This window comes from Pseudophryne corroboree, chromosome 5 (assembly GCF_028390025.1).
Source record: "Pseudophryne corroboree isolate aPseCor3 chromosome 5, aPseCor3.hap2, whole genome shotgun sequence".
Taxonomy (NCBI): Eukaryota; Metazoa; Chordata; class Amphibia; order Anura; family Myobatrachidae; genus Pseudophryne; species Pseudophryne corroboree.
In genome coordinates, this window is record NC_086448.1 from 758,704,238 (window position 1) to 758,717,183 (window position 12,946).

General features: G+C 44.9%; 1 protein-coding gene across 5 annotated transcripts in view; it reads left to right on the forward strand.

Moving 5' to 3' along the window:
• The window catches only part of VPS13B (vacuolar protein sorting 13 homolog B), a 1,616,194-nt gene that overhangs the window by 687,251 nt on the left and 915,997 nt on the right, over positions 1-12,946 (forward strand). For all 5 annotated transcript variants that reach the window (XM_063924187.1, XM_063924188.1, XM_063924189.1 and 2 more), the window contains exon 21: positions 8,562-8,706. In XM_063924187.1, coding sequence (XP_063780257.1) covers positions 8,562-8,706 — 145 coding nt within the window. The remainder of the gene's footprint in view (positions 1-8,561; positions 8,707-12,946) is intronic.

Here is a 12,946-nt window from a genome sequence, read left to right on the forward strand (position 1 = left end):
TTAGCAGAATCTTATAGAAGACTGTTAGTGGGCATAAGGAAAGTATCGTACCTTTTAAAAAATGTCAAATTACTGATTTGTGCATTTTTGAAAAAAGTACGAATTTTGTTTAATTCCCACGGAATTTAACAAAAAATTCAAAAAATTTTAGAAAAAGGGTGATAGGGGGTATTTGAGGCCAGTTTTCAATTTTTTCTAAATCTCAAATGCTAAAAGCAATGATTCACTTAAATCAATATTATATTTTGGGTACATAAACTAATGAAAAAGTTGATTTTGGAGTTCTTTGAGGCCATTTATTTTATTTCACCAAAAAATTACATGTAGCTATTGCTCCAATTTATCTAATGAAAAACAGGCAAATGCCTAACTAGTCTTTAGGAAAGAAAGGGGTGTCCAAGAGTTTCTGAAGCAAGTCATATTGTTTTCCTTAAAATAAAGATTTTCCCTACCTTTTCATCTGCTCAGCGGGGTGCGGACAAAAACAGGCAAATTTACTCTGAAAAAGGAATGCGAGTTTGGAATTGAATTGCAAATGTAATTCGCAGTGTGAATTTGGCGTGATTTCACCTTGCGGGCCCAAACTTTAACCTAATTGAATTTCCCCCTATGTGCGATCTATTAATCCAGAGAGTGGTGGAATGATAGTGTTTGTGTGTTACACACACTTACCAACTCTCACAGATTTTCAGGGAGACTCCCTGAAATAGTAGAAATCTCCCTGACTTCCTCCAAAATCTAGGAAACTCCCTGATTGCACTTTACCCCAATTGCTCCCAAACCCCAAAAATGTGGTAACTTAGACAGCAGGACCATATAATAATACATTTTATTTATATAGCTCTTTTCTTCAATAGGACTCAAGGTGCTTGCTTTACAGATAGTGTGAACATAATACAGAGGTTTACATTTGTATAAAATCCAGAAACTATGATGATAATACAAAACTGTGGTAGCCATTTTGGTTTGTTAGTTCCAAGGATTGTTCATCCTACACATGAAGTTCCAGATGAGGCAGCCATTTTAGGCGCTCTACATACTGTGGGATTACACTGGACAGAATAGGCAATGCCTGGAATTGATGACTTATAACAGGGAGAGATAAAAATACTAGGCACAATCCTTGCAGGGTCATCAGTGCTACGCATTGTTCATTCTACACAATAGAGTATCAGGTGAGGAAGCCATGTTGGGCGCACTACATTCGTTACACTGTGCTATGAGCAATACATGGAAATAAGGCATACGAGGATAACATTAACAGTGACTAACAGGATACCCCCTGCAATATTAGCTCAAAGGTTGTTCATCCTACCCTTGAGAGACACAGGAAGTGTAACGTGTGGGAAATTACAGAGGAAAGGTTGCAGTGGACTTGGATACTGAGTGTGTGGAATTGGGAAGAAGCGGGACAGGGGAGGGATGGTACAGTAAGGAACGGAATGGTAACAGATGCCAAACTTCAAAATTTGTGTATACAGAATGCAGTAATAATAAATAATGCATCACGGTTGCACTTCACGTGTGCCATGGTACCTTCGTGTTGCTGCTCTTTGCAAAGTGATTGACAGTTATTGACCATCTGGGGGTGGTTATGGGGAGTGGTGGCAAAACCAGACATGTCGTGACCGTTATCAAGGGATGTCTCAGCCTACAACTCCGATCCTGTATACAGCAAACATGGAGCCTGCATCTCAGTTCCCGGGTCCATTCTGCACGACCAGAGGTTCTGCACTGTGTCCTGACATTTTGACCATAAAATAGAAATGTGCCCCACGTTCTCACATGCTCAAGGGAGTGAACCCCCCCCCCAAAAAAAAAAGAAAAGAAAAGAAAGTGATTTTGGTGGGAAAATATTACTCAAATTAAGAATTAAATTGCAAATGGAAGTTGTGGTCCAAAATGGCTCACAAAACCCAGCTCATTCCTAATTGATTTGACCCCAGAACATCCAGAATCTGCAGTTCGTTCCCTCCAGTGCTAGTGTTGTAATATGTAAGCAAGTCCTGTTCAGGATAGGATCTCTGGTAAACTATTGTTCACTGTTTCAGCTGTAGTTGCCTCTCTGCATAGAGCAGAAAACCCCTGTCATACAGTGATAAAGCCCCCAGTAAGGGTGAAATGGTTGTCAAGTGGAAATTTGGCTATGACCTAAAAAAACAAAACAAAAACCCACTTAGCTCATGTTGTGTATTTTAGTTCATAGGGCCATCATGTAAATGGCATGTTCAGTAGTCAATTCTCCTGAATAAGAGTGATTTGAATATGGTCACTAAGGGCAGCGCGGTTGGCATAGCAATTGGCATCACTTCCTCAAATCCATGAGGTCATTGGTTCAATTCCTGACAAAGGCACTGTCTATATGGACTTTGTATGATCTCTCTGTGTTTGCACGGCTTTCCCCAGGTGCTTCGGTTCAGCCCAACCCCTCTCGCCCCCCCCCCCCCCCGACCCCGGCCCTCCTTCATAGCCCCAAAACATACTGGTTTGTTAGTTGGATTCGGACAAAAATAAAAACATTACCCTACCGTGTATGTATGTCCATGTGAAAGGGAATGTAAAGTGTAAACTCCACTGGGGCAGGGGCTGATGTATAATAAAAATAAAGAAGTAACTACAGACTTTGCTTTATCCTTTTAGCGTAATGGCGCTGACACCTGTAACTGACCTGCATATTATGACTCTTTGGTATTTATATATCATTGCATTTTTTTATACTAAAAACAAAAATATTCCCAACTCCAGTTTTATTTTGACCCCTGCATCCAATTCTTTACTTCCCGTTTCTAGGGTTCATCATTTCATTTCTCTAACGTCCTAGTGGATGCTGGGGACTCCGTCAGGACCATGGGGAATAGCGGCTCCGCAGGAGACAGGGCACAAAAGTAAAAGCTTTAGGATCAGGTGGTGTGCACTGGCTCCTTCCCCTATGACCCTCCTCCAAGCCTCAGTTAAGATTTTTGTGCCCGGCCGAGAAGGGTGCAATCTAGGTGGCTCTCCTAAAGAGCTGCTTAGAGTAAAAGTTTTGTTAGGTTTTTTATTTTCAGTGAGTCCTGCTGGCAACAGGCTCACTGCATCGAGGGACTTAGGGGAGAGAAGTGAACTCACCTGCGTGCAGGATGGATTGGCTTCTTAGGCTACTGGACACCATTAGCTCCAGAGGGAGTCGGAACACAGGTCTCACCCTGGGGTTCGTCCCGGAGCCGCGCCGCCGACCCCCTTGCAGATGCCGAAAAATGAAGAGGTCCAGAAACCGGCGGCAGAAGACTTTTCAGTCTTCATAAGGTAGCGCACAGCACTGCAGCTGTGCGCCATTGTTGTCAGCACACTTCATAACAGCGGTCACTGAGGGTGCAGGGTGCTGGGGGGGGCGCCCTGGGCAGCAATGATAGTACCTTATTCTGGCTAAAAATACATCACATATAGCCCCTGGGGGCTATATGGATGTATTTAACCCCTGCCAGGTCTCAGAAAAACGGGAGAAGAAGCCCGCCGAAAAGGGGGCGGGGCCTATTCTCCTCAGCACACAGCGCCATTTTCCCTCACAGAAATGCTGGTGGGAAGGCTCCCAGGCTCTCCCCTGCACTGCACTACAGAAACAGGGTTAAAACAGAGAGGGGGGGCACTGATTTGGCGATATGACTACATATATTAAAATGCTATAAGGGAAAAGCACTTATATAAAGGTTGTCCCTGTATAATTATAGCGTTTTTGGTGTGTGCTGGCAAACTCTCCCTCTGTCTCCCCAAAGGGCTAGTGGGTCCTGTCCTCTATCAGAGCATTCCCTGTGTGTGTGCTGTGTGTCGGTACGTGTGTGTCGACATGTATGAGGACGATGTTGGGAGGCGGAGCAAATTGCCTGTAATGGTGATGTCACTCTCTAGGGAGTCGACACCGGAATAGATGGCTTATTTAAGGAATTACGTGATAATGTCAACACGCTGCAAGTCGGTTGACGACATGAGACGGCCGGCAAACATATTAGTATCTGTCCAGGCGTCTAAAACACCGTCAGGGACGTTATAATGCCCATTTTACCTCAGTCGGTCGACACAGACACGGACACTGACTCCAGTGTCGACGGTGAAGAAACAAACGTATTTTCCTTTAGGGCCACACGTTACTTGTTAAGGGCAATGAAGGAGGTGTTACATATTTCTGATACTACAAGTACCACAAAAAAGGGTATTATGTGGGGTGTGGAAAAACTACCTATAGTTTTCCTGAATCAGATAAATTAAATGAAGTGTGTGATGAGGCGCGGGGTTCCCCCGATAGAAAATTATTGGCGGTATACCCTTTCCCGCCAGAAGTTAGGGCGCGTTGGGAAACACCCCTTAGGGCGGATAAGGCGCTCACACGCTTATCAAAACAAGTGGCGGTACCGTCTCCAGATACGGCCGCCCTCAAGGAGCCAGCTGATAGGAGGCTGGAAAATATCCTAAAAAGTATATACACACATACTGGTGTTATACTGCGACCAGCGATCGCCTCAGCCTGGATGTGCAGCGCGGGGGTGGCTTGGTCGGATTCCCTGACTGAAAATATCGATACCCTTGACAGGGACAGTATTTTATTTACTATAGAGCATTTAAAGAATGCATTTCTATATATGCGAGATGCACAGAGGGATATTTGCACTCTGGCATCAAGAGTAAGTGCGATGTCCATATCTGCCAAAAGATGTTTATGGACACGACAGTGGTCAGGTGATGCAGATTCCAAACGGCACAAAGATGTATTGCCGTATAAAGGGGAGGAGTTATTTGGGGTCGGTCCATCGGACCTGGTGGCCACGGCAACTGCTGGGAAATCCACCGTTTTTACCCTAAGTCACATCTATGCAGAAAAAGACACCGTCTTTTCAGCCTCAGTCCTTTCGTCCCCATAAGCATATCTGCCCAGGGATAGAGGAAAGGGAAGAAGACTGCAGCAGGCAGCCCATTCCCAGGAACAGAAGCCTTCCACCGCTTCTGCCAAGTTCTCAGCATGACGCTGGAGCCGTACAGGACCCCTGGATCCTACAAGTAGTATCCCAGGGGTACAGATTGGAAAGTCGAGACGTTTCCCCTCGCAGGTTCCTGAAGTCTGCTTTACCAACGTCTCCCTCCGACAGGGAGCCAGTATTGGAAACAATTCACAAGCTGTATTCCCAGCAGGTGATAATCAAAGTACCCCTCCTACAACAAGGAAAGGGGTATTATTCCACACTATATTGTGGTACTGAAACCAGAAGGCTCGGTGAGACCTATTCTAAATCTGAAATATTTGAACACTTACAAAGGTTCAAATCAAGATGGAGTCACTCAGAGCAGTGATAGCGAACCAGAAAGAAGGGGACTATATGGTGTCCCGGGACATCAGGGATGCTTACCTCCATGTCCCAATTTGCCCTTCTCACCAAGGGTATCTCAGGTTCGTGGTACAGAACTGTCACTATCAGTTTCAGACGCTGCCGTTTGGATTGTCCACGGCACTCCGGGTCTTTACCAAGGTAATGCCCGAAATGATGATTCTTCTTCGAAGAAAATGGACGACCTCCTGATAAGAGCAAGGTCCAGAGAACAGTTGGAGGTCGGAGTAGCACTATCTCAAGTAGTTCTACGACAGCACGGGTGGATTCTAAATATTCCAAAACCGCAGTTGTTTCCGACGACACGTCTGCTGTTCCTAGGGATGATTCTGGACACAGTCCAGAAAAAGGTGTTTCTCCCGGAGGAGAAAGCCAGGGAGTTATCCGAGCTAGTCAGGAACCTCCTAAAACCAGGAAAAGTGTCAGTGAATCATTGCACAAGAGTCCTGGGAAAAATGGTGGCTTATTACGAAGCGATTCCATTCGGCAGATTCCACGCAAGAACTTTTCAGTGGGATCTGCTGGACAAATGGTCCGGATCGCATCTTCAGATGCATCAGCGGATAACCCTATCTCCAAGGACAAGGGTGTCTCTCCTGTGGTGGTTACAGAGTGCTCATCTTCTAGAGGGCCGCAGATTCGGCATTCAGGATTGGATGCTGGTGACCACGGAGGCCAGCCTGAGACGCTGGGGAGCAGTCACACAGGGAAAAAATTTCCAGGGAGTGTGATCAAGTCTGGAGACTTTTCTCCACATAAATATACTGGAGCTAAGGGCAATTTATAATGCTCTAAGCTTAGCAAGACCTCTGCTTCAAGGTCAGCCGGTATTGATCCAGTGGGACAACATCACGGCAGTCGCCCACGTAAACAGACAGGGCGACACAAGAAGCAGGAGGGCAATGGCAAAAACTGCAAGGATTTTTCGCTGGGCGGAAAATCATGTGATAGCACTGTCAGCAGTGTTCATTCCGGGAGTGGACAACTGGGAAGCAGACTTCCTCAGCAGGCACGACCTCCACCCGGGAGAGTGGGGACTTCATCGGGAAGTTTTCCACATGATTGTGAACCGTTGGGAAAGACCAAAGGTGTACATGATGGCGTCCCGCCTGAACAAAAAACTGGACAGGTATTGCGCCAGGTCAAGAGACTTTCAGGCAATAGCTGTGGACGTTCTGGTAACACCGTGGGCGTACCAGTCGGTGTATGTGTTTCCTCCTCTGCTTCTCATACCCAAGGTATTGAGAATTATAAGACGTAGAGGAGTAAGAACTATACTCGTGGCTCCGGATTGGCCAAGAAGGACTTGGTACCCGGAACTTCAAGAGATACTCACAGAGGACTCATGACCTCTGCCTCTAAGAAGGGACTTGCTTCAGCACGTACCATGTCTGTTCCAAGACTTACCGCGGCTGCGTTTGACGGCATGGCGGTTGAACGCCGGATCCTAAGGGAAAAAGGCATTCCGGAAGAGGTCATTCCTACCCTGATCAAAGCCAGGAAGGACGTGACCGCACAACATTATCACCACATGTGGCGAAAATATGTTGCGTGGTGTGAGGCCAGGAAGGCTCCACGAAGAAATTTCAACTCTGTCGATTCCTGCATTTCCTGCAAACAGGAGTGTCTATGGGCCTCAGATTGGGGTCCATTAAGGTTCAAATTTCGGCCCTGTCGATTTTCTTCCAGAAAGAATTGGCTTCAGTTCCTGAAGTCCAGAAGTTTGTCAAGGGAGTACTGCATATACAACCCCCTTTTGTGCCTCCAGTGGCACTGTGGGATCTCAACGTAGTGCTGGGATTCCTCAAATCACATTGGTTTAAACCGCTCAAATCTGTGGATTTGAAATATCTCACATGGAAAGTGACCATGATGTTGGCCCTGGCCTCGGCCAGGCGAGTGTCAGAATTGGCGGCTTTGTCTCACAAAAGCCCATATCTGATTGTCCATTCGGACAGGGCAGAGCTGCGGACTCGTCCCCAGTTTCTCCCTAAGGTGGTGTCAGCGTTTCACCTGAACCAGCTTATTGTGGTACCTGCGGCTACTAGGGACTTGGAGGACTCCAAGTTGCTAGATGTTGTCAGGGCCCTGAAAATATCGGTTTCCAGGACGGCTGGAGTCAGGAAAACTGACTTGCTGTTATCCTGTATGCACCCAACAAACTGGGTGCTCTTGCTTCTAAGCAGACGATTGCTAGTTGGATGTGTAGTACAATTCAGCTTGCACATTCTGTGGCAGGCCTGCCACAGCCAAAATATGTAAATGCCCATTCCACAAGGAAGGTGGGCTCATCCTGGGCGGCTGCCCGAGGGGTCTCGGCATTACAACTCTGCCGAGCAGCTACGTGGTCGGGGGGAGAACACGTTTGTAAAATTCTACAAATTTGATACCCTGGCTAAAGAGGACCTGGAGTTCTCTCATTCGGTGCTGCAGAGTCATCCGCACTCTCCCGCCCGTTTGGGAGCTTTGGTATAATCCCCATGGTCCTGACGGAGTCCCCAGCATCCACTAGGACGTTAGAGAAAATAAGATTTTACTTACCGATAATTCTATTTCTCGTAGTCCGTAGTGGATGCTGGGCGCCCATCCCAAGTGCGGATTGTCTTCAATACTTGTACATAGTTATTGGTACAAAAATCGGGTTATTATTGTTGTGAGCCATCTTTTCAGAGGCTCCGCTGTTATCATGCTGTTAACTGGGTTCAGATCACAGGTTGTACAGTGTGATTGGTGTGGCTGGTATGAGTCTTACCCGGGATTCAAAATCCTTCCTTATTGTGTACGCTCGTCCGGGCACAGTATCCTAACTGAGGCTTGGAGGAGGGTCATAGGGGGAGGAGCCAGTGCACACCACCTGATCCTAAAGCTTTTACTTTTGTGCCCTGTCTCCTGCGGAGCCGCTATTCCCCATGGTCCTGACGGAGTCCCCAGCATCCACTACGGACTACGAGAAATAGATTTATCGGTAAGTAAAATCTTATTTTTCCAAACTGTAAAAAATGTTTTATTTTGTTTTGTTTTGTTTTGTAAATCTCTTTATTAATGAAGTAATATTGTTTCTTTATAAATGCTTTACCAGTGTGCTGTCCTGCTTCTGCTGCTGGTCTGTAACGGAACCTGTGAAACACTTAACTGTGTCCGTTCCACCATTCACCTGCCGAAATGTGCAGCACCGCAGTGTTTATTTTCTCTCCTCTACCCCCGCAGCTACTGGGAGCCGCTCATCTTGCCATGCCACTGTCGAAGAAGAAGGAGGATGAGGTGTCAGTTGGCAGCATGCCCTTGGCAAAGCAGGCATCGAATCAGCCGTCTGAGTATGCCAGCAGCCCTGTCAAAACAAAAACCGTAACAGGTATGCTCTCTTCCATAGCTGAGAAAATACATATCAGGAGCTTTTAGTGGGTCAGCTGTGCAAACAGACTCCGCCACCTTTGGGCTGTTCACAAATAGCCCCAGTGTTAGAGATTTCATGTTTTTATAATTAAAAGCCGTCCATTTTTATTATTTTTACAGCTCATGTTATGTTGGGATTTTTTTTTTCTATTTCTACATAGCCTACAAACGCCACTTCTTTTTTTTTTCTTCCCCTAAATGTGTTGTAAAGTAACTTCTATCCTCTGACTCAATGAGGTGCCCTAATTGTTTATTATAATGGTGTTTAACATTGCGTAAATTAGCGGTGTGGCCATATTTATAGTCAGAAAAATCTCCATAGTCCGAGTGAGACAGTCAGACATTTTTTTTCCTCACTCAGGGGGAGATGTATCAACCCTCCTGAAGAGGACAAGTGGAGATGTGGAAAATACTGTAGTAACCAATCAGCTTATAGCTATCATTTGTCAAGTACTTTATATGAAATGAGAGCAGGAAGCTGACTAGTTGGGGATCCGGACTATAGATCTACAATGTCAACATGGACAAAAGGTCGACACTGGAAAAGGTCAACATGGACAAAATGTTGACATGTTCAAATGTTTGACACAAATTTTTGGTTTTTTTTTTCCATCCTTCAATAGTTAGGCCAAGAGGGGAAGTGCTTCTACAAATGGTGGTTCCAGATGGAAAAAGTATCCACACTAACCCCAAAAATGCAAAAAAAGTGTGTCGACCATTGTCATGACGACCTTTTAACCCTGTCTGCCTTTTGTCCATGTTGACCTTTTCCAGTGTCAGTCTTCCATAGGTCGACTTTTTTTCCATGTCGAGCTTATGCATATCGACCATATGGGGTCAACCTAATGACTGTCGACCTAGACATTGTAGATCTTCTATACCCCACCCAACTAGTTGCTATGGAAAACTTCAGCTGTCTTCTTAAGAAGGTTTGATAAGTCTTTCCCTGAGCCATGGTTATATATTCAAATAGTAGGTTTTCCCAGATAGCATTATACCATAATTACTGAATGGAAGTTGTGACGGCGCTGTAAGACCTAGAAGTAAAGGTGTTTGCACTCAGTGATTCTTTTCTGCAGTATAGTTTTGATTATTTTGCTTGCACTTGATTTGCGGATTACTACTTGCATCTGTGGGCTTTATAATGGGATTTGTGGCAATGTACAGTGGGAACAGTAATTTGTGGCACTAGTGCCCCTGTATCTCCCAGAGGGAACATTGACAAAAACAAGAATCAAACTTTACTCTTGTGTTTTTCTTTATTTGTCCTTATTGTACACTGGGGATGCAGTTATGTTGCCGGCAACCAATGCCGGAATCCCGACCGCTGACAATGCCGCCAGCTGGAATCCCGACTAACGGTCTATTCCCACTCGTGGGTGTCCATGACACCCATAGAGTGGGAATAGAACCTGTGGTGAGCAAGCCACCGAGCCTGTAGCGCAGCGAGCCCGCAAGGGCACACACTGCGCTCACCATGCGGCCAGGATGCCGTTATCGGTATACTGAAAGTTGGCATCCCGGCTGACGGTATATCATACCGATCCCATACACTTGTTATTCCTGCAATAAACAGCATGTGTATTTTGAACATGAGTACTCTAAATATCAAGATGCCTTTTGAAAGTTAAGAAACTCCCAAAACCGGTTCATGAAGGTAGCTTAAAGTGTGGACACGCAGTAAAGGGCTCAGCCAATGGCCATGAGAGAAGCAGAAGTGTACAACAGACAGCGTGCCCTTACAGGGGGCGTGCCCTGCAAGCTGCAGTTGGAGCGTTTCCACATCCTGTCACTGACACTATAATTTTCTGCAGGATAAATACTCACATGATAAGTACTTCCTGACCGAACTCTATTTAGAATCCATGATGAGTACAAATAAATACTTCATTAGACCAGCTGATCTAAAATATTTATTTTGCGCCAAAAATATTCTTCTATAAACATCAGCTGATCACAAATGAGAACGAGCAATTAGACTCAGTGGGATCCTCCAAGATGTATTAAAATAGTAACATTCTGTAATCTCAGGAGAATATGGAAATGTTTTCCCAAATGTGATGGCTTTCATAATTGTTCACAAATATAGGGGTCATTTTCATTTTCACATTAGCGGGACGAGTAAAAGTAATTAAGAAGAATTATGTTGTAATGTGATTTTAAAACAAATCTGCTGACCCTGCCCATGGGCACATTGCTCCGATCTGTTGTTTAAGCATCGCACCAAAGGAACAAATTACAGTGCAGGCTTGGGATTCTATTCATGAAGCAGTGAAAAGAGTAGAGAAGTGAGCCAGTGGAGAAGTTTCCCATGGGTACCAGTCACCATTTTATAGAATGCACTTGATAAATGTTACTTCACTGCTGTTTGGTTGCCATAGGCAACTTCTTCACTGGCTCACTTCTCTCTTTCCACTGCTTCATGAACAGACCCATTGATCTCGTGTACTTCTGTGTCTAATGAACGCCACCACACTTAAGGGCCCTACACACTGGCTGACATGACTGCACGATATGAACGATCTCGTTCATTAATGAACGAGATAACGTTCATATCGTGCAGTGTGGAGGCTCCAGCGATGAACGATGCACGGCCCCGCGCTCGTTCATCGCTGGTGCCCCGTCGGCTGTACATGCAGGCCAATATGGACGATCTCGTCCATATTTGCCTGCACTGCTGTGGAGCCGGGTGACGGGGGGAGTGAAGAAACTTCCCCCCCCCCCCCCGCCGCCGGGTCGCCTGTCGGCTGTATCCGCCGTCGGGCAGCTCGGCGGCGGATCGGCCAGTGTGTAGTGCCTATTACTGTTATGAGATCGTATCTCCTATAACTATAGGGTTTTGATATGGTGTGGTTAACATCAAACACATTACAGTGATTAGTTACATAACGAGCCATAATCATGCCATGTGCGGTGAGCTTATGAGACCTCTACATATTGTATAAAAGTTGACATTCCCTTTATACTGAGCAGCTTTGACTGCATATATCTTATTAAACGTGTATTCAATGAATGCGTTAATGTTGTCAACACCACTTGCAGACCTGTAGCTCATTGTTCTGCCGTTATTACAAAGAGCTGATTACTAGCTAACAAAGCAAAAATAGGAAATAAGCAGTAACTTGTATTCAAAAAATAAAAAATAAATACAGTTCAAATTCCCGTATTTTTAATTATTGTCTTGATCTATATCCTGTTTTTTTTGTAAGGAGCCTGATTCCCAAATGTATAAGAGTAAGCTTAAAAATGTGGCCAAGGCAGTTTTTTCCTTCCATGCTCCTTTAGTTCTTCCCCAGGGAAAATATTAAAAACTGTTGCAGAGGAACTGGTACTGGGAACATAAACAGGTCATTAAAGGTTATTCAAAATAATGTACAGTGTATATATATATATATATATATATATATATATAATCTATATTCCAAAGGTCGGCACTCACAAAATACCAAGCGAATAGCTTGCCACAGTGCTTCATCAGAGAAAAACATGCAGGTATACGCGGCGGATGGCACTCATTGGACATTTATAAGAGAGGCAATTGCATATTCCTTTCATAAATGTCCAATGAGTGCCATCCACCTGGATATATATAACCAATTCAGTCGGCACTCTGTTGTTTAAATCCAGCTAGCCTTGGTGCCTAAGTCCTGTGGTATATGCAAATCCAACGGCAGAGAATAAACGGCACTCACAAGGCATGTGTAGAAATGAAGACGCTGGTATATTATAAATCAACGTTTCGGAGCATCAGCTCCTTTGTCAAGATACACCAATATAGTAGTAACAACAGACAAAGATAACACTTACCACATAAATACCCTCACCATTGTACACGCCGTCCTCCATCCACCACCCACACCGCTGCCGGATCCACCTCCAGTGACGCACTTCCGGGTCCGCAATGACGGCTGTTGCCTAGCAACACTCCTGCTTGCGTCCCACACAGAGGGTCATTGCAGTGTCCATTCGGCGCCGGAGCCTATGGGAGACAAGGCAGCATAATAATATGTATATAAGCCCTATATACAAAACTTTAAAACACCAAACATTATGCACGAGGTGCCATTAATATACCTACATAACACAAACTAATGCACCATCTATATAATTCTATCGCAGCACAATACTGTGCATTACATTACATGTATTAAAAAGACTTACATAGACATAAAAGTTACATAATGGAATTCCAGTTAATT